Source organism: Anomaloglossus baeobatrachus, assembly GCF_048569485.1.
Source record: "Anomaloglossus baeobatrachus isolate aAnoBae1 chromosome 5 unlocalized genomic scaffold, aAnoBae1.hap1 SUPER_5_unloc_7, whole genome shotgun sequence".
Taxonomy (NCBI): domain Eukaryota; kingdom Metazoa; phylum Chordata; class Amphibia; order Anura; family Aromobatidae; genus Anomaloglossus; species Anomaloglossus baeobatrachus.
Genome location: NW_027441811.1, coordinates 609892 through 632418, shown reverse-complemented (window position 1 = coordinate 632418; position 22527 = coordinate 609892). Strand labels below are relative to the sequence as shown.

Sequence of the window (22527 nt, the reverse complement as noted above, 5' to 3'; positions counted from 1 at the left end):
TTGGAGCGCAGTCAACTCTTTGTGATAATAAGATTGGTAAATCATATACATCACATAACAGACGATGTATATATATTACAGGAGACGCTGGAAGCACATATAACACATAGGAGACACTGGGACTGCAGTATATCCATCACAGGAGTTCCTGAAGGCACACACATTACATGGGAGACACTTGGACTGCTGTATATACATCACAAGAGCCACTGGGGGCACATACATGACAGGAGGGGCTGAGGACATATATATGCCCCCAGGCCCTCCTGTGATGTATATATCCACAGTGTCTCATGTGACGTGTATGCCCCCAGCACTTCCTGTGATGTATATGCCCCCAGCATCTCCAATGTGATGTAGATCTATAAGTCACAGGAGACGCTGGGGGCAAACACAACACAAGAAAGGCTGAAGGGCATACACAACACAAGAGGGGCTGGGGGCGTACACATCGCAAGAGGGGTTTGGGGTATACACATCGCAAGAGGGGCTGGGGGTGTACACATCACAGGAGGGGCTGGGGGGAGCGTACACATCACAAGAGGGGCTGAGGGAGCATACACATCACAAGAGGGGCTGAGGGCACACACCTCACAAGAGGGGCTGGGGGCACACACATCACAAGAGGGGCTGGGGGCACACACATCACAAGAGGGGCTGGGAGCACACACATCACAAGAGGGGCTGGGGAACAGACATCACAGGGGAGGGGGCACACACATCACAGGGGAGGGGGCACACACATCACTAGGGAGGGACCTCCAAACACTGGAACTGACACGATCGCGTGTATCGTGAATAGTGCCAGTTCCTGTCCAGGCATAGAGGAGCACAGTGCCTTACACTGCTATAGAGATGAAGGGAAAAAGGGATTAAATAACCTAACACATCGCTAGGTGACTGGACCATGGACTGAATGAAACAAGGGGGCCATTCAGGGACCTGTGAGAACCTTCATATACATGCAAACAATTATAGGCCAGACAAAATAAGCAGGAGCGCGGCACCCGAATCACAAAGATCCCACTTGTGCCTGCCTTAAAAGATGAAAGAAGAAAAATCCAGAAGATTTTTAAGGACTAAGCAAAATTTTATGGAATTTTATTTTCATTTAGGAACATACAGATTAAAAACAACATTAACCTTGGACTAATTATTGGGTTTATCGCGGACTAAAAAATAAATAATAAGCGACAATGCAAGTATATATAGCGCTTGTCATATCCTCCCTTTTTTTTTTACTGGTACACCCTTGGTCGCCTCCCCCTGGTTACCGCAGGCTCCGGCGGCAAGCCCGTGGTAATCCTCACACATCTCTACTGATCTGATCCACCCGCACCTGTTAACCCTTTAGATTGCGATGACAGCAAGATTTAAATGGCCACAATGGGGATCATGCTGTGACGTGATCACAGGGCACCTTGGTATTGACATGGTAGCGCATGGTCAGCTGATAACCCTGACGCTACCATAACTCCCATCCTGTGAGAGCCCACAGAGCACCGGTACTCACAGGAATGCTGCATTTCTGCTGATCATAGCGATGTTGCTCTGATCAGCAGAAATTAACAAGTGCTCGCAGTGTGCAGTGATAAATCCCCTAGGGAGACCATTAAAAGGAAAAAAAAGTTTTAAAAAATATGAAAAAAATTAAAAAAATCTAAAAAGTTCAAATCATCTCCCATTAGCCACATTGAAAATAAAACAATTAAAAACAAAAAAAAAATACACATTTGGTATTGCCGCCTTCAGAAATGCCCTATCAAAATATAAAATCAATTAATCTGATCGGTACACGGCGTGGCGAGAAAAAAATTCCAAAAGCCAAAATTAAGTTTTTTGGTCACTACAATATTGTTTAAAAATGCAATAACAGGCGATCAAAACTTAGCAACTGCAGAAAAATAGTAAAATTAAAAACGTCAGCTTAAGATACAAAAAGTAAACCATCACTGAGCCCCAGATCCCGAGAAATGAGAACGCTATGGGTCTCAGAAAATGTCGCCTTTTTAGCATCACTCTTCACTCCCTACCTCCCCCAAACTATATAATCTATGGTTTTGATTTTTACTTTATTCTTCCCTATTAAACTTTTGAAAATCGTAATAAAAATTACTGTACAAAACAAAAAATGCTACAGTATTTTGTAAGTTTTTTGGCTCTTACATTTTTTGTGGGGGAAAAAAAGTTACTTAAATTCTTAATTTTTGATAAAAAGAATAAACATTTAATGAAATAAAATATTTCCCACTTACTGGGTATGAAAATGGCTTCTCGCCTATGTGAGCTCTTTAATATTTAACATGAGATGTTTTGAAAGAAAATAATTTCTCACATTCTCAACAAAGATATGGCTTCTTCCTTTCTTTTTTTTATGTTTAATCAAATGTGATTTACACACAAAACTTTTACCTCAATTTGAACATGAAAATTTCTTTTCCCCTGTGTGAATTCTTTGATGTGTATCAAGATTTGATTTAGTTGTAAAACATTTCCCACATTCTGGACATGAAAAAGGCTTTTCCCTTGTGTGAAATCTCTGATGTTTAATAAGATATGATTTATCTGCAAAACATTTCCCACATTCTAAACATGAAAATGGCTTTTCCCCTGTGTGAGTTCTCTGATGTATAACAAGATTTGATTTAATTGTAAAACATTTCCCACATTCTGGACATGAAAAAGGCTTTTCCCCTGTGTGAATTCTCTGATGTGTAACAAGAGTTGATTTAGTTGTAAAACATTTCCTGCATTCTGGACATGAAAATGGCTTATGTCCTGTGTGAGTTATCTGATGTGTAATGAGAGTTGATTTTTTTCCAAAACATTTCCCACATTGTGAACATGAATATGGCTTCACATCTGTGTGAATTCTCTGGTGGAGACGAAGACCTCCTATCCGAATAAAATCTTTCCCACACTCTGAACATGAATATGGCTTCTCCCCTGTGTGATTTCTCTGATGTGTAACAAGATGTGATTTAGTTGTAAAACATTTCCCACATTTTAAACATGAAAATGGCTTTTCCCCTGTGTGAGTTCTCTGATGTCTAACAAGATGTGATTTAGTTAAAAAACATTTCCCACATTCTGGACATGAAAATGGCTTATCTTCTGTGTGAGTTCTCTGATGTTTAACAAGAGTTGATTTTTCTCCAAAACATTTCCCACATTCTGAACATGAATATGGCTTCACATCTGTGTGAATTCTCTGGTGGAAACGAAGACCTGATAGCCGAGTAAAATCTTTCCCACAATCTGAACATGAATATGGCTTTTCCCCTGTGTGAGATCTCTGATGTGTAACAAGAGTTGATTTAGTTGTAAAACATTTCCCGCATTCTGGACATGAAAATGGCTTATCTCCTGTGTGAGTTCTCTGATGTGTAACAAGAGTTGATTTAGTTGTAAAACATTTCCCACATTCTGGACATGAAAATGGCTTATGTCCTGTGTGAGTTATCTGATGTGTAACGAGTTTTGATTTTTTCCCAAAACATTTCCCACATTCTGGACATGGATATGGCTTCTCCCCTGTGTGAGTTCTCTTCTGTACAACAAGGTTTGATTGACAATTAAAACACTTCCCACACGACTCACTACTAAGAGGCACGGAGGCAACTATCTGCAGGCCGGACATAACCGCACGAGAAGTATGCTGCCTCCCTGGAGCAAAAATCAAGGATGTGGCCAACAGGATACCAACTATCCTCGGATCCAAGGACGAATACCCATTCCTATTGATACATGTAGGAACAAACGACACGGCAAGAAATGATCTGCTAACTATTTGTGAAGACTTTGAAATTCTGGGGAAGAAAATAAAGGAACGGAACGTACAGGTTGTTTTCTCATCAATCCTCCCAGTCGATGGCCATGGTGTCAGAAGATGGAATAGGATACTAGATTTGAACAACTGGCTACGACGGTGGTGCAGGCAGCAAGGATTTGGATTCTTAGACCATGGAGTGAATTACCTCTACGATGGACTTCTCGCAAGAGACGGGATACACCTCACAAAACCTGGGAAACACACGTTCGCCAGAAGGCTTGCCACACTCATCAGGAGGGCTTTAAACTAGAAGAAGAGGGGATGGGAGAAAAAACAGCAGACAAGAACATGCAACAGAAGGACAAACTAATCAAGGATCCTAGATGCCGTAAAGAGGACCCAAGACAGGGTATTAAGAAGGAAGCTGAGAAAAGGGGAGCAAAACTTCTTTCCTGCATGCTGACCAATGCAAGAAGCCTGACCAATAAGATGGAGGAACTGGAGCTGGTAATGTATGAGGAGAAATACGACATAGTAGGAATAACTGAGACATGGTTAGATGACAGCTATGAGTGGGCGGCTAACCTGCAAGGATATGAATTGTTTAGGAGGGATCGTAAAAAAAGGAAAGGGGGTGGAGTCTGTCTATATATAAAGTCCAGTTTAAAGCCCAGACTAAGAGAAGATATTCAAGAGGGAAATGAAGAGGTGGAGTCTCTATGGGTGGAGATACAAGGAGGGAAAACTAATAAAATCCTCATAGGGGTTTGTTATAAGCCACCAAATATAACAGAAACCACTGAAAATGTATTATTGAAACAAATAGACAAAGCAGCAAATCACAATGAGGTGATTATTATGGGGGACTTCAATTACCCCGATATAGACTGGGAAACTGAAACCTGTGTATCTCAGAAAGGAAACCGGTTTCTGTCAGTAACTAAGGATAATTATCTGTCCCAACTTGTGCCGGGCCCAACTAGAGGGGCAGCCCTTCTGGACTTAATTTTAAGCAACAGGCCAGATAGAATAACAGACGTACGAGTGGATGGGCACCTAGGGAATAGTGACCACAATATAATACAATTCCACTTGTCCTTCAGTAAGGTGCCTTGGAGGGGGGTTACAAAAACGCTGAATTTCAGGAAAGCAAAGTTTGATCAACTTAGAGAAGACCTTCGCCAAATTGATTGGGACAATGTCCTCAAAAATGGGAGCACAGAAAATAAGTGGGAAATTTTTAAATCGGTATTAAACACCCACTGCGAGCTAGCCATACCATACGGAAATAAAAGGGCTAGGAACAGGAGAAAACCAATGTGGCTTAATAAGGATGTAAAAGGGGCAATGAATAATAAGAAAAAGGCATTTAAAAAGCTAAAACAAGAAGGCAGCGAGGAAGCATTAAAAATATATAGAGAAAAAAATAAAATGTGTAAAAAACAAATATATTTAGCAAAAGTAGAAACCGAGAGACTCATTGCTAAGGAAAGCAAAACAAATCCCAAACTATTCTTTAATTATATAAACAGAAAAAAGATTAAAATTGATGGTGTTGGCCCTTTAAAGAATAATGAGGGTAAAATCATAGAAAGCGATGTGGGAAAAGCAAATGTTTTAAATACTTTTTTCTCAACTGTGTTCACACAGGAAAAGCATATGCCAGGGGAAATGCAGAGTGATCATGTAAATGCCCCATTAAGTATGACCTGCCTAACCCAGGAAGAAGTGCAGAACCGACTTAGTAACATTAAAATTGACAAATCACCAGGCCCTGATGGCATTCACCCTCGGGTATTAAGGGAGTTAAGTAATGTGATAGACAGGCCTCTATTCCTTTTATTTAAAGACTCTATAGAAACTGGGTCTGTTCCACTGGATTGGCGGCTAGCAAATGTGGTACCAATATTCAAAAAAGGGTGCAAAAGGGAACCTGGAAACTATAGGCCGGTAAGCTTAACATCTGTTGTGGGTAAAATGTTTGAAGGGTTTTTAAGGGATACTATTATGGAATGTCTCAATGTTAATAACTGTTTAACTCCATATCAACATGGATTTATGAAGGATCGCTCCTGTCAAACTAACCTGATCAGCTTCTATGAGGATGTAAGCTCTCACATGGACCGAGGAGAATCATTGGATGTCATTTATCTCGACTTCGGTAAAGCATTTGACACTGTCCCACATAAAAGACTGCTAAGTAAAATGAGAAAGCTTGGGCTCGGGGAAAATGTCTGTAGATGGGTAGGTAGCTGGCTTAGTGGTAGAAAACAAAGAGTGGTTATTAATGGTGCATACTCAGATTGGGCCAGGGTTACTAGTGGGGTGCCACAGGGGTCTGTATTGGGCCCCCTACTATTTAATATATTTATTAATGATCTGGTGGATGGTTTACAGAGTAAAATATCAGTATTTGCAGATGATACAAAACTATGTAAGGTAGTTAACACAAAGGAGGACAGTTTGCAACTACAGATGGACTTGAGTAAATTGGAGAATTGGGCTGAAAAATGGCAAATGAGGTTTAACACAGATAAGTGTAAGGTTATGCACATGGGAAGGAGAAACAGATGCTACGATTACTTACTAAATGGGAAACTGCTGGGGAAATCAGACATGGAAAAAGACTTAGGCATCTTAGTGAATAAGAATCTAAATTGGAGTGCCCAGTGTCAGGCAGCAGCCACCAAAGCAAATCGGGTGATGGGATGCATTAGAAGAGGTCTGGGGGCACGAGATGAAAACATCATTCTCCCTCTGTACAAATCACTAGTCAGACCACACTTGGAGTATTGTGTGCAATTTTGGGCGCCGGTGCTGAAGAAAGACATTACTGAACTTGAAAGGGTTCAGAGGCGGGCTACTAAAATAATAAATGGAATGGGTGCATTACAATACACGGAAAGGTTATCAAAATTAGGTCTATTTACTCTAGAAAAGAGAAGACTTAGGGGAGACCTAATAAATATGTACAAATATATCAGAGGGCCATATAGAGATCTCTCCCATGATCTGTTTGTACCAAGGACTATGACAAGAACAAGGGGGCATTCTTTTCGATTGGAGGAAAGAAAATTCCTACATCAGCATAGAAGAGGGTTCTTCACGGTAAGAGCAGTGAGGCTCTGGAACTCTCTTCCTGAGGAAGTGGTGATGGCCAACTCACTGAATGAATTTAAGAGAGGAATGGATGCATTTCTTGTTAGCAAAAGTATAGAAGGTTATAAATAGCATAATCTTACAGGTAGATAGAAGAGCGACCAAGATTATTAGAGGAATGGGGGGGCTGCAATACCAAGACAGGTTATTAAACTTGGGGTTAGTTAGTTAGGAAAAACAAAGGCTTAGGGGGATCTAATCACAATGTATAAATATATGAGGGGACAGTACAGAGACCTTTCCAAAGATCTCTTTACACCTAGGCCTGCGACTGGAACACGGGGGCATCCGCTACGTCTTGAGGAAAGAATGTTTAATCATAATCACAGATGAGGACTCTTTACTGTACGAGCAGTGAGACTATGGAGCTCTCTGCCGTATGATGTTGTATTGAGGGATTCACAAGTAAAATTTAAGCAGAGCCTGATCGCATTAATTGAAAAATATAATATTACCAGTTATGTATATTGGATTTTATGACAGGGTGTTGATCCAGGGAACTAGTCTGATTGCCGTATGTGGAGTCAGGAAGGAATTTTTTTCCCCATTGGAGCTTATTTGACACATTGGGGTTTTTTTGCCTTCCTCTGGATCAACATGTTAGGCTACGGGTTGAACTAGATGGACTTAGAGTCTCCCTTCAACCTTAAAAACTATGAAACTATGAAACTATGAAACATGAAAAGGTCTTCGTTCCTATGGTAATTCTAACATCTTTTCTGTGACTTTTATTTTCCTTAATAGGCTGTGATGAATCAGAAGATAGGACCTGTTTAATAGGATCAGATGGTAAATCTTTGCTCTGAAGCGTTGAGGATACAGCTGGAATAACGCAATGTTCTTCATATGTGTCTTGTGGCACACCAAGATCATATGATTGAATGTCTGAAGAAGTCAGAAGCCCCTCTGATCTCCTAATACAGTCACCTGTCAAGAATAACACTGTTAATACTTTTTCAATAATGTATAGTTTATTTTTTAACTATATCCAAAGTGCATTAACATTGCAAGTCATGTTGCAAAATTTCATTATTCACTAAGGTAATGGTGACAAAACAGTTCACATTCTAATTGAAGACCACTTAGCAAGGACCACTAGAGAATGATATCAGGCCACCAGGATCGGCTCAAGCAGTTTCCCAATTCAGTGTTGAAGTCAGCATCTTCCTAGGTTCATGTCTCAGAGCGTTGGTCACAACTATTTTGTAGTAAGACTGTCAGTGGAGAATCATAAATGAGCCTGTCAGTCAGTACTATTAGAGGGGTCAGTCCGGCACAATCCCTGACAGCCACATGCATTTTACTGTAGAATGGAGGAGCAATACGATTATGTATGAAGAAGCTCTGACTTTGCTGAAAGTGTAAAACTGAAAAAGTAAATTTGTAAAGTGGTTTTATCATGTTGTTAAAATAGTGGTAGAATGTGATAAATGAATATACACAGCTATACACCTCATTCCCTGACCTCACCCCCACTGTACTAAAGAACACCAGTGGCTGTCCATCCGCAGTCTACAACATCATGTCTGCTCTCTGTCTGAAACTTAACCTCTCCAAAACTGAGCTTCTACTCCCTTCATCTTCTAACCTCCCTAAACCTGACATCTCCCTCTCTGTGTGCAGCACCATGATAACGCTTAGGCCGTATGCTTGTTGTCTGGGTGTTATGTTTGACACCGATGTTCCCTTCACCTCCTATACACAATCTCTCGGTGACTTGTCGCTTGTGTCATGAACTTTCCTCTGTTGCAGATTTTTGTGACAGGTTCTGAGTCTCACTTTTTCTTGTGGGACTAAGTTTATTAAATGGATTCCCTTTCCTTTGGGGAGGAGAGGGTTAATGTCAGTTTACCTTCCAGCAGCTCCTGACTCCTGGCCAGGTGTTTCCAGTTGGGACCAAGCCCAGGCCCTATAAATACCCTCAACTTCCACCAAAGGGTGCAGGTTATTTTCATAATTTGGAACCTTGGCCAGGAGGTGGAAGGAGTTGGTATTTTCCTTCCTCTCTCTGAGACTTGTGTTGTGGGCTGCAGCATTGGTGCTTGCTGCAGCAGTTCTAGGTGTGCTGGTTAAATGGTATGGATGTTCCCCAATAGTGTGTTTCATTCCCCCCCTTTTCTGTATATTTCCCTCATGTCTCATGTCCCTTTGTCTGTGGTTCCCATGTGTACGAATAGTTGTTACCCCTGTTTATCATTTTTGTTAGTGGGGTGTTTACTTTGGTTCTTGTCCCTTTCCCCCGGGTGGTGGGTTGTGTAGGGGGGGTCTTAACATCAGAGACAAGGACAGGAGATATGTCCTAGCTTGGAGGCCTGGACCTCCCTACCAACAAGGGTACCTCTAGATGTTAAGGCTGAGCCCCTACGCTCACTCTAGGGCCAGTATAGGCTTCCCTGTGTTCCCCTATCAACCCGTGACAGCTTGCACCTGAAAAACATCTCTAGAATCCGCCGCTTTCTCACTATGGAAACAACTAAAAAACCCTCACTGTGGTCCTGACCCACTCCCGCCTTGATTACTGTAATTCTCTATTAATTGGCCTCCCCCTCACTAGACTTTGCCTTCTCCAATGAATCGTTAATGCTGCAGCAAGGGTAATCATTACTACTAGCTAATCACTGCTCAGACTCTTTTGCTCTGTGCCAGTCATTGCTGTAACGTTTGTGGCCAATATAGAGGCAGCAAATGGGAGTAGTGAACACACTGGATCACAGGGGGGACCTGGGATTACCACTTAGAGGGAGGGGCTTAACTACTTATGATTGTTTGTATATTAACCTTTGATTTGTAAATATGAATGTGACGCCCTGGCAAAACCAGGTAGTCACAAATAGGCCCCCGCATAACACCTTCCCTCATTAGGCAACACACAGCCGACCTGAAACCCTAGTAACCCGCCCATAGGGAAAGATAGACACACCAGTGGGCGTGACCAGGCGGTTAGGACATGCCCACCTAGGGGTTTAGACAGCCCAGGGCGGAGGTGTAGCTCCAGCAGAGAAGTTCAAGTTGAACGGTACCAGGGTAGGAGCCCTGGTGCCTCTGGCTAGGTGGCAGACGGTGGTCTCCGTCAGCAGGAGACTGGATGACGGCTCAGTGGAACCGAGGTGGACTGGGACAGGGTTGTAGCCCTCCGGTACCGACACAGGGAACCGACCCGGAAACCGGAGCACAAGGGGGGTACTCGGACCCTGAAGCCAGGACCAGAAGCAAGTGGACCTGGTTAATTAACCGATTGAAGCCAGGACTAGAGGTTCTGTCCCACCCAAAGTCCCTCATAGAAGACAACAGCCCACCGATAGGGATAAGAGGTCACCACCAGGGCCCATAGATCCCACGGGCCAGCGTCTGCGGGCACGGCTCCTCAGGCCACATCCAGCCAGGAGCGGACTCCTACGTTTCACACTATGAAGTCATTCTTACACAAAACAGTGCAGAGGAAAAAGGATAGAGACCACCAGCCGGGTGGGGGACCCGAATGCAACCGGCCGTGGCACCGGCCACCATCACCTTGGTTTACCAGAGACTTGTGTGAATTATTCATTGTGAGTAAACACGCATTCCCCTGGCGTCGCTACACCCTGCACTGCAGCCACTGGGCCCCGGGGGCACCATCCCTGCCCACGAAGGGGTTAGCAACTTGCTGCCGCTAAACCTCCCTCGGGTGCCCCATCACAGCAGCGGTGGTGTCTCAATTCACCACACCGTGGGTGGCGTCACGAACTTAATACGGCCTAGCCCGTACATTAACGTCCCCCCATTTATTCGGCATGTCCGCGAGACCCCCGGGTCTGGAGAGCCTCGAGCCACCACCACTGAAGGCCCGGACCCGAGCAGCGCCGACTGTTGGCACGAGGGCGGCACATGAATATGTTGGTGTTATAGAAATAAAGATTATTATTATAATATAAGCATTACTCTCCTGTTAAATCCATTGCCATTTCAGGGCAACTACTTTAGTGCTCTTCTTCGATCTTTGCCTGACAATCAGGTGCAGAGATCTGTACAAGAGATCTAGGCAACCATCTTATATGACCAAATAGTAGAACACTGTGATACCAATGTGATATGACTGAAAGAATGAGTGTTGTTTAGATAGGAGTCATAGGCAAAAGATAGTGATCCCAGATATTATTTGACCCATCCATAATTCAGTATCAGAGAGATGTCCTCTGGCTGACCCTTCACTATGACCAAGCATATGTGTCAAACAGATCTTAAGCAAAACCACAATTATCAGGAACTAACGTTTACAGTTCCAGAGTCAGGAAACTTGTGGCTAGTGGATAACAGGTGTAAGGAAGTTAGCATGTAAAATTTACGGCTCATTGCAATATCTCCAGGAAAACTGTGGTCGGCCAGTGGTCAACTGGCAGAATGTACAGAAAATGTGCAGGAAGCTGCTGGTGCCCACATCAGCTTGTGGTCAAGTTACATGAACATGACTCAGCAATCACATGTTGGTCACCAATTAACTACTCAGAAAATACAAGGTACAAAGTTTCTTATAAAAGGACCGGACTCTATTAATGAGATTAGGGAACCCTTCCAGGAAGCTGAAGTGTACGTACCGCTCCTGTGATGCAAAAGGCCGGGTTGTTCCTTCTCACACTAATCGAGTCCCTCTGATGAGAAAGGATTGCTACAACATAACAGTAATGTTGATGCATATTTCTGTTATTGTTTAAGATTCTATGACTATAAAGTAGTTCTAATTCCTATGTACCATTGATTATGCATGTGCTATTAAAATAAATAGTATCTTGCTATAAAGAATCTTAATATTCGTGCCTGATTAGGATATCAGTGAGCGCTTCGTAAGTACGGGCTTTCAGCCCCCGTTTTAGGAGAATTTAGCAAGACATAAATTGGCATAGTCGGCAGGATTACTTCCATAAGAAGTAATTAATGAATTTTTGTAATTTAGAAATTAAAACACATATATTTGCATAGTGTCAAAATGTTCGGAAAACTTAAGGATAATGTTAAGGTTGTTGTGGAGATCCTCGGCTGGACTGAGGCTCCCTACAATCTTATAGCACATGAATTGGTCAATTGTGGATTGGCAGAACAATTGCAGGATAAGCTCAAGGGTAGTGAGTCTACTGATGTTGTGAATGTACTCAGTAGTGCCCCTGTGAAAGCAGGTGATGTAGTGTCTTGTGGATTGGTAGAACAATTGCAGGATAAGCTCAAGGGTAGTGAGCTTACTGATGTTGTTAATGTACTCAGTAGTGTCCCTGTGAAAGCAGGTGATGTAGTATCTTTAGGACGGCGCATCTGGATTTTGGCAAGTGCATATCGCGAGATGCATGAGCGTAATCTAAAGATGCAGAGGAAAGGTTCCCAGATGGAACAAAAGATGATAGAATTAGGTGGCCAGAAAACCGTTCTGGAATTTAATACCCGAATGTTGAAGGAAGAATTCCCGGTGAAGTGGGGGAAAGCATATGAAGATTTAACCGAACAACAACAAACACATGCATTGTTCACAGACGGATCGGCTTGTTATGTGAGTGGAAAAAGGTTGTGGAAAACTGTTGCATATAATCCCAGATTAGAAAAATTTCTGTCAGTAGAAGGGGAAGGTAAAAGTAGCCAATATGCAGAACTCTATGCCATTTTCTTGGTATTATCTTTTGAACAGGGAAAAGAGTGTCATCTTTATATCGATTCTTGGTCAGTAGCAAATGGATTAGCCACATGGATGATGGGATGGAAAAAACACAAATGGTTAATTCATGGAAAAGAGATTTGGGGCAATGAAGTGTGGCAAGACATGGAAGAGATTATTCAATCGACCAAGACCACTGTATTTCATGTCAATGCTCATGTCCCTACTAACTCACTTGAAGGTTTGTTTAATTCAGAAGCAGATAAAGCAGCAGCCATCAGACAAGTCAGTCCAGCAGTTGACAAGGCAAGGTACCGCTGTTTGGGCACACCAGAAAGAGCGACACCTTATTCAGCAGGTTTAGACCTCAGTACATTGGAAACTGTCGTGGTACCCCCAGGGAAGGTAAAACCAATTTCAACAGGATTGGGTTGCCAGATGCCAAAGGATCATTATGGTCAAATAGCCACTAGTTCTAGTTTAGTGTTAAAAGGAGCCATAGTGGTGGGAGGGGTAATAGATGCAGATTATCAGGGAGAAATCAAGGTACTGATGCTAAATTTGGGAAATGAAGCTTTGATATTGATGAAACACCAGAAGGTGGCTCACATGTTGATAATTCCAATAAACTTGTCTGAAATAAGAGAAGGAACTGCCCCAGCAGAATTAACAATACAGGGTACTAAAGGTTTTGGATCCTCTAATATTACAAATGTAGGAGCAAAAATATGGATTCAAAACCTCCAAGGACCACCCTCAGAGGCAGAGGTAATAGCGGTCGGAAAAGATCGTACTCTCCTGATAATGAGACGAGGAGTGGAGAAGTGGGAATATGTTCCCCAAGAAAAATGTTATTTACGAGAATAATAGTGTATCTTTATTTGCAGATGGTGTTGTAAATAAGCGGAATCCATAGTATCGGTTACTGGGAAGAGCTCGATAGTGATGAGATGGAGAAATTCCTGTGTTTGATGTTCGCCTCTTTGGTCGTTGGATGGACAAGTCTACATCAGGAGGAACCTGTGGCGAATACATTTGTGATGCACCATCACATTTTAACTGATGCGCTGAACAGTAGCCAACACACAGATTGCTGGATCTGTACACATTCTCCGGTTACAGCCACTAGTATCCCTTATCTAGCTATCCCGGTATCGATGGAGGAAATCTTAAAGTGGAAAAGTTGTTCTGATCATCTTGCTGATAAAGACACTCGAAATGTTCGTCTATGGAATACTACAGTACCCATTCCCGTAGTGGGATGGATCAATCTTCCATGGTGGCAAGGCAATTTGAGTGGAACAATCACCAATTTACAATATCTGGCTTTTAAGGGAGGAATTTGGGTACCAAGAAATAAGACTGGACTGACTAACCTGGGATTCCTCCCTATGGGGAATATAAAAATAAGTTTTGGGACAGCTATAAATACTGTAGATGCTTTTAAACCCAGCTTAGTGGAAAGGACAATTCATGATATGATATGGCCTTATGCCAATATGTTCATAAATGGGACTAGTGAAACTTGTAGTAACATATCGGGAAGTCTAATGTGTAATTATTCCTCTGAATATCGAGCAAATGCCAAATCACATGATATTCAAGGGAGCTTTTCAGATAATATTGCTTTTAGTTTTAATATACATAGTAGTGAAAGTGATTATATTTGTTATTCAACGTTTATCCAAATAAACCAAGAAACCAAAATTTGTGGCAAAGTTCATGATAGTGTCCTATTAAAAGCGATATTCTTGGTCATGGTATGGTGTTTTCCGAGTGATCTTCCTCTAGTGGAATACTGATGATGGAAAATAATCCCTAGGATCAAGGACCGATTGTGATACCAATGTGATATGACTGAAAGAATGAGTGTTGTTTAGATAGAAATCGTAGGCAAAAGATAGCGATCCTAGATATTATTTGACCCATCCATAATTCAGTATTAGAGAGAGATGTCCTCTGGCTGACCCTATTTCACTATGACCAAGCGTACGTGTCAAATAGATCTTGAGCAAAACCACAATTATCAGGAACTAACGCTTACAGTTCCACAGTCAGGAAACTTGTGGTTAGTGAATAACAGGTGTAAGGAAGCTAGCATGTAAAATTTATGGCTCATTGCTATATCTCCAGGAAAACTGTGGTCGGCCAGTGGTCAACTGGCAGAATGTACAGGAAATGTGCAGGAAGCTGCTGGTGCCCACATCAGCTTGTGGTCAAGTTACATGAACATGACTCAGCAATCACATGCTGGTCACCAATTAACCACTCAGAAAATACAAGGTATAAAGTTTCTTATACAAGGACCGGACTCTATTAATGAGATTAGGGAACCCTTCCAGGAAGCTGAAGTGTATGTACCGCTCCTGTGATGCAAAAGGCCGGGTTGTTCCTTCTCACACTAATCGAGTCCCTCCGATGAGAAAGGATTGCTACAACATAACAGTAATATTGATGCATATTTCTGTTATTGTGTAAGATTCTATGACTATAAAGTAGTTCGAATTCCTATGTACCATTGATTATTCATGTGCTATTAAAATAAATAGTATCTTGCTATAAAGAATCTTAGTATTTGTGCCTGATTAGGATATCAGTGAGCGCTTCGTAAGTACGGGTTTTAAGCCCCCTTTTAAGGAGAATTTAGCAAGACAAACATGTGCAGGAAAACTGTCAGGGGGGGCTGGATAGCCGCCTCTGTATCTGGCCTGTATACAGCAACATTTTTCCACACTGATTCTAATAAACCCTTATATTTTAAAGGGGCTGTACGACACCACTCTGCATCTAGAGGTTTTGTACAGGTATCTTATTTTAGAATATACCTGCACATAAGTGCTGTAGTCCACTAATATACAAGAAATCAACGATTCACCAGTAGTAAATAATATGGAATATGTAAGCATTCCACTATAAATTGCACATTCCCCATGTCTAGGATGTACGGGTTACCTCTTACACCTTATTTTTAGGATACGTTATTTTCATTCTTTTTAGTCCCACATCATAGCAGCCGGGGACTGAGAAGAATCTGTGACTTCTCTGCATTTAGTGGTCACTACTCACCTGGGCGGTTATCTGTAGGAATCTCCTCTTTACACCACTCATCACCCCTCACATTCGCTGTAGTATTAATATGGGGCAGATCTTCCCCCTAAAACAAATATTGTAAAAATCACAGACAGATGGAGAAGTCACATCTATGATCAGCTCTAATCCTGCCATCTCCACTGGTCTCATTACACAAGTATAACACATATAATACTGGTGGATGAAACAAGACTGAGCACAAGACCTTCACAGCCGTCTACACATCATAGGGAGATTTCATGGCACCTTCTCTCCATCTACCTGATGATCCTGAGGAACATCGGGGTCTTCTTGTTTACAGTCCTGTGGGAGAAAAGGACGGGGACATCTCTCTGGTGTTGTCCTCTTACTGGATAGAACTGGAGGAGACACATACAGGGACTGAATTCAATCCTTACATACAGATAATTATAGGCTGTGTGTATTTAGTCCTGTCTATTACCTGGTGATGTGAGGGGCTGGGGATCCTCCATCATGACGTCCTTGTACAGATCTTTGTGTCCTTCTAAATACTCCCACTCCTCCATGGAGAAATAGACGGTGACGTCCTGACACCTTATAGGAACCTGACACATACAATGATACCGTCACCCCCGATCCCTTCATAGCGTTACTGTATAATGTCCCAGCATTCCCAGCAGTGTCACCTCTCCAGTCAGCAGCTCAATCATCTTGTAGGTGAGTTCTAGGATCTTCTGGTCATTGATGTCCTCATGTATCGGAGGGTGAGGTGGAGGCCCCGTGATTGGGCTCAGGGGTCTTCCCCATCCCTCAGACACAGGGGCCTGACAGCACTCACTAGAGGTATCATCATCATAGTATCATAGTTTTTAAGGTTGAAGGGAGACTCTAAGTCCATCTAGTTCAACCCGTAGCCTAACATGTTGATCCAGAGGAAGGCAAAAAACCCCAATGTGGCAAACAAGTTCCAATGGGGAAAAAATTTCCTTCCTGACTCCACATCCGGCAATCAGACTAGTTCCCTGGATCAATACCCTGTCATAAAATCTAATATACATAACTGGTTATATTAAATTTTTCAAGAAAGGCATCCAGGCTCTGCTTAAATGTTAGTAGTGAATCACTCATTACAACATCATGCGGCAGAGAGTTCCATAGTCTCACTGCTCGTACAGTAAAGAATCCTCGTCTGTGATTATGATTAAACCTTCTTTCCTCAAGACGTAGCGGATGCCCCCGTGTTCCAGTCGCAGGCCTAGGTGTAAATAGATCTTTGGAAAGGTCTCTGTACTGTCCCCTCATATATTTATACATTGTGATTAGATCTCCCCTAAGCCTTCGTTTTTCCAGACTAAATAACCCCAAGTTTAATAACCTGTCTTCGTATTGCAGCCCCCCCATTCCTCTAATAATCTTGGTCGCTCTTCTTTGCACCCTCTCCAGTTCAGCTATGTCCTTCTTATATATCGGTGACCAGAATTGTACACAGTATTCTAAGTGTGGTCGCACTAGTGACTTGTACAGAGGTAGAACTATATTTTTTTCATGAACACTTATACCTCTTTTAATACATCCCATTATTTTATTAGCCCTGGCAGCAGCTGCCTGACACTGTCCACTAAAGTGAAGTTTACCATCCACCCATACACCCAAGTCTTTTTCTGTGTCTGTTTTACCCAGTGTTCTACAATTAAGTACATAATCATAAATGTTATTTCCTCTACCCAAGTGCATGACCTTACATTTATCTACATTAAACTTCAATTGCCACTTCTCAGCCCAATCCTCCAATTTACATAAATCTCCCTGTAATATAAAATTATCCTCCTCTGTATTGATTACCCTGCAGAGTTTAGTATCATCTGCAAATATTGAAATTCTACTCCGCATGCCCCCAACAAGGTCATTTATAAATATGTTGAAAAGAAGCGGGCCCAATACTGACCCCTGTGGTACCCCACTATGAACTGAGACCCAGTCCGAGTACGTACCATTAATAACCACCCTTTGTTTCCTATCACTGAGCCAGTTTTTAACCCAGTTACACATATTTTCCCCTATCCCCATTATTCTCATTTTATGTACCAACCTTTTGTGTGGCACCGTATCAAAAGCTTTTGAAAAGTCCATATACACAACATCCACTGCATTTCCCTGGTCCAGGCTTGAACTTACCTCTTCATAGAAGCTGATCAAATTAGTTTGACAGGATCGATCCCTCATAAACCCATGTTGATACTCTGTCATAAGGTTATTTTTCTTGAGATACTCCAGTATAGCATCTCTCAAGAAACCCTCAAGGATTTTACCAACCGTAGAGGTTAAACTTACCGGCCTATAATTTCCCGGCTCAGTTTTTGTCCCCTTTTTGAATATTGGTACCACATTTGCTATGCGCCAGTCCTGCGGTACCGACCCTGTTATTAAGGAATCTGAGAAGATTAAAAATAATGGTCTATCTATCACAGAACTCAATTCCTGTAGTACTCTGGGGTGTATGCCATCCGGGCCCGGAGATTTGTCAACCTTAGTGATTTCGAGGCGGCGGCGTACTTCCTGCTGGGTTAAGCAGGTAATATTCAAGGGTGAATTTATGGCATCACTGGTCATGTCATCTGCCATGGCATTTTCTTGTATAAAAACCGTAGAAAAAAAGTCATTCAGCAGGTTGGCTTTACCCTCATCCCCTTCCACCATTTCACCAAGACTATTTTTAAGGTCTTCTTCACTACTGTGTAATCCTGGTTATGGAGAGACACAGTAATAAATCTCACTCCAGACATTTCCAGAGTCCTCACCTCTCCAGTTCTGTCCATCTGTTATTCCCATAGATAAGAATGATGTAATGTGACGTCATCAGAATCTCTCACCTCTCCAGTAAGCCGGAAGAGGATCTCTAGGGTGAGGTGTAATATCCTCTCCGCCATCTTGTCCCTGTCCATATTCATCCTTCACGGGGCAATCAGGAGAATTTTTGATATTATAAGGACCTGAATGGGAAGGAGATAAGCTGATATGGAAAATTAATGGAGATAAGGGAGGTGAGATATCATTTGAGTAGGGAAGAAAATTTCAACATGAAATGTGCTATGTAAGTAGTAAAACCGACCGATAAAAGTAGCACATTATCTTAATAAAAACCCCCCATAATACTTCATACAACAATGTGAACGGAAAAATAAAAGAGTAATTGTTCCCGTAATAAAAGTAGGTAGGTACGAAAGAGCAAAAACAAAACATTTCCCAGTTTTTCGGTTAAGAACAGGGCAATGGAATTAGGATTCGATGTATTCTTGTCTCTAACGGAAGAAGAAGGGCCACACATGGCGTACGGATCTGTGCACTCGCTGACGCACAATTTACCTCCCATTTCTTGTATGAAGGCAGCAAAATAGTGAAAATTAACCCCATTACAAAATGTGCCCACATTATATTTCACTCCTAAACTAGAAAAATTATGTAAATTAAAAAGTTTAGATATTCTAAACTGGTTTCGGAGCTCGTAGACTTTAACCCCTTAACGACCGCGGGCAGTAAAATTATGTCCTAGCGTTCATAGTGTTAACTCTTTCCCGCTGCTGCCGGCAGCCGGCGGAGATAGGCGCACATCTCAGCTGATTTGTACAGCCGAGATGTGTGCCTAGCAGGTACGAGCAGATCCGCGATCTGCCCGTGCCTGTTAACCCCTTAAATTGCGCTGTCAAAATGTGACAGCGCCAGTATAATCGCAATTGCCATAAAACTTTACTCATAGGCCTCCAACGGAAGTCACATGACATGATCACGTGGATCTGATGGTTGTCATGGTAGTACAGGGTCATATGATGACTCCTGTAGCTCACATGACTTAGGTCCTGTAACAAGCAGTCAAGTACTGAAGGCTACAGGAGATGAGTATTTTTCCTGATCTGACCGGTGCTGCTCTGATCGGGAGAAATGAATGTGTGATCAGACTGCTGATCCTTATAGCCCCCTAGGGGAACTAGTTAAAAAAAAAAAAAGTAAAAAAAGTTTTCAAAAATTTAAAAAAACGCCTTTAAGTTCAAATCACGCTCATTTCACCCCATTGACAATGAAAGAGTTAAAAAAAAAAAATATATAAAACATTTGGTATTGCTGCCTTCAGAAACGACCGATCTATCAAAATATAAAACCAATTAATCTGATTGATAAACAACATAGCGGCAAAAAAATGCCAAACACCTAAATTATGTTTTTTGGTCACCGTAAATTTTGCGCAAAATGCAATAACAGGCGATCAAACTTTAGTATCTGCGCAAAAATGGTACCATTAAAAACGTCAGCTTCAGACACAAATGATAAGCCATCACTGAGCCATAGATCATGAGAACGCTATGGGTTGCGCTAAATGGAGCAAAATGTGCGCCACTTTTTTTTGGACAAACGTCTGATTTTTTTTAACCCCTTACCTTAGATAAAAGTAAACCTATTCATGTTTGGTGTCTACGAACTTGTACCGACCTCAGGCATCAAACCGACACATCAGTTTTTCTATATAGTGAACACAGAGAATAAAATATTTCAAAAACTCAAAAACAATCGTGCAATCACACTTTTTTTGCAATTTTCTGCATTTGGAATTTTTTTGCCATTTCCCAGTACATTATATGGTAAAACTCATCGTTTCATTTAAAAGTACAACTTGTTCCGCAAAAAACAAGCCCAACATGGCAAAATTGACTGAAAAATAAAAAAGTTACAAAAAAAACCCCTCGAAAGATCGGCCGGGGAGAAGGGGTTAAACATTCCTGCCATCTGACTCCTACACTGCAGTAATGTTCTAAAATGTCATTACATAGCAGAGTATCTATACGCAAACATGTAGAGGAAATCCGTCCATCTCTGCATAAAGCCTGCAACACACATCCGTGCCTCCGGTACATGTTTGGTACATTTTTGCACGTACTGGAGACACGTTGACAAATGTTACCCTATGGGAGAAGGCACACAGATGAAAAATCACACGGAACGTGTGTCTGTGTGGTTAGTACGTGTGTGCGTTTTCCCACACGGCCGACATGCCCGTTTTTGGCGGTCAGCACGCAGGCACGGACCCGCTAAAATCAATGTGTCCGTGCCTGCACGGACGGCCCACGTAGCATGTCCGTGTGCAGCACGTTTTGTCCGTGTACGCTTTTAAACGAGCAATGTCGCTCTTTTTTTTTCTTTAAAATCAGTATACTTACCTTTCTCGGTCTGTTTCTCCCCCCCGGCTCATACTTACCAATCCCCGATCATCAGCGCGGCGAGGGACAGCTGTGCCAAAAATAATTTGAAAATGCCGGCCGCTCATTAATCAATCTCGTCTTCCTGCTTTCCCCGCCCACAGGCGCCTATGATTGGTTGCAGTTACACACGCCCCCACGTTGAGTGACAGCTGTCTCACTGCAACCAATCAATAAAATAAGTAAAATAAATAATTAAATAATTTAAAAAAAACGGCGTGTGGTCCCCCCCCAATTTTGCTACCAGACAAGATAAAGCCATACGGCTGAAGGCTGGTATTCTCAGGATAGGGAGCTCCACGTTATGGGGAGCCCCCAGCCTAACAATATCAGCCAGCAGCCGGCTGGAATTGCCGCATACAATAGATGCGACAGTTCTGGGACTCTACCCGGCTCTTCCCGATTTGCCCTGGTGCGTTGGCAATCGGGGTAATAAGGAGTTAATGGCAGCCCATAGCTGCCAATAAGTCCTAGATTAATCATTGCAGGCGTCTATGAGACACCCCAAATGATTAACCTGTAAGTTAAATGAAAAAATCCTTTATTTGAAATAATAAACAATAACAAATACCCTCGTTCACCACTTTATTAAGCCCCCAAAAACCCATCCACATCCGGCGTAATCCACGGAGGTCCCGCGTCGCTTCCAGCTCTGCTACATTAAGGTGTCAGGAGCTGCAGAAGAACACCGGCGCTCCTGACAGCTCCACGCAGCAACTGAAGTGAGTCGCACGATCAGCGATGACGTCACTCAGGTAACTCGCGGCCACCGCTGGATCCTCCAACTGTGACAGCAAGTCGCCCAAGTGACAGCGATGAAGTCACAGGTGAGTTGCAGTCACGGGGGGTGGATTCCAGCTAGCCAGGGGAAACCTGAGTGACGGCAGCGCTAACCGCGCTGCTCACTTCAGTCACTCAGTGGATTAGCGGTCACCGGTGAGTCCTTCACGGGTGACCGCAAATCAGTACGCGACAGACAGACAGAGCCACGGTATGACAATGAAGTCGGGTGAAGTTCACCCGAGTTCATTCTCATCGCACAACTCTGTCTTCTGTCAGCCGACATGTATCAACGACATTGTGCATCACACAAACGGAACATTTCACATGGACATTACACTACGCATACACAGTCATTCCACACGCACACACGGCTAGCATACGCCATCACACAGATGTCATACATACCGGAGAAACGCCCATAAAAAACGGAACACGGACCCGAAAAACGGAACGTGTGACACGTACGTTTTTTAAGCGCAAGTGTGTTTTAGGCCTAAAGCACAGATGGTTTATTACTGCCTCTGCCTTCTCGGTCCCTGTATACACAGCTCTGCGGTGCAATGCAGCTGGAACAGCGAGCGACCTGACAGCGACACAGATCTCTGTATGCGAGCACATCCACCATCGGTACTTGCCAACTATAATTGTTTGGGGTCTGGTAAGTTCGATTTTTGTTTTGGGGGGGTCGGTCTGCTTTCTTTTGGGGGTGTCTGCTTTCTTTGATGACGAGTCCTGCTGTATTCTTTAACTTTTTTAGATGCTTGGACACTTCCCTATGGAAACGCAACTAAGGCTTATTTTTAGAGTAGGGCTTATATTTTAATTACCAGAAAATGGAGAATTTCAGTTCACCCCTCTTCACTCCAGATCTTACCTCCGGTGCACGGAAACACCCTGACCTG

General features: G+C 42.6%; 1 protein-coding gene and 1 pseudogene across 1 annotated transcript; both read right to left on the bottom strand.

Moving 5' to 3' along the window:
* Positions 1–3640, bottom strand: part of LOC142259311 (uncharacterized) — a 111148-nt pseudogene extending 107508 nt beyond the window's left edge.
* A 3952-nt stretch (positions 3641–7592) lies between these two features.
* Positions 7593–16210, bottom strand: LOC142259310 (oocyte zinc finger protein XlCOF8.4-like). Its single transcript, XM_075331780.1, has 4 exons — positions 16078–16210; positions 15897–15994; positions 15612–15699; positions 7593–7858 (listed from the first exon to the last, which is right to left on the bottom strand). Exons 1-4 carry the CDS (start codon positions 16208–16210, stop codon positions 7593–7595), a joined length of 585 nt encoding a protein of 194 aa, XP_075187895.1.
* Between the last annotated feature and the right edge of the window lie 6317 nt (positions 16211–22527).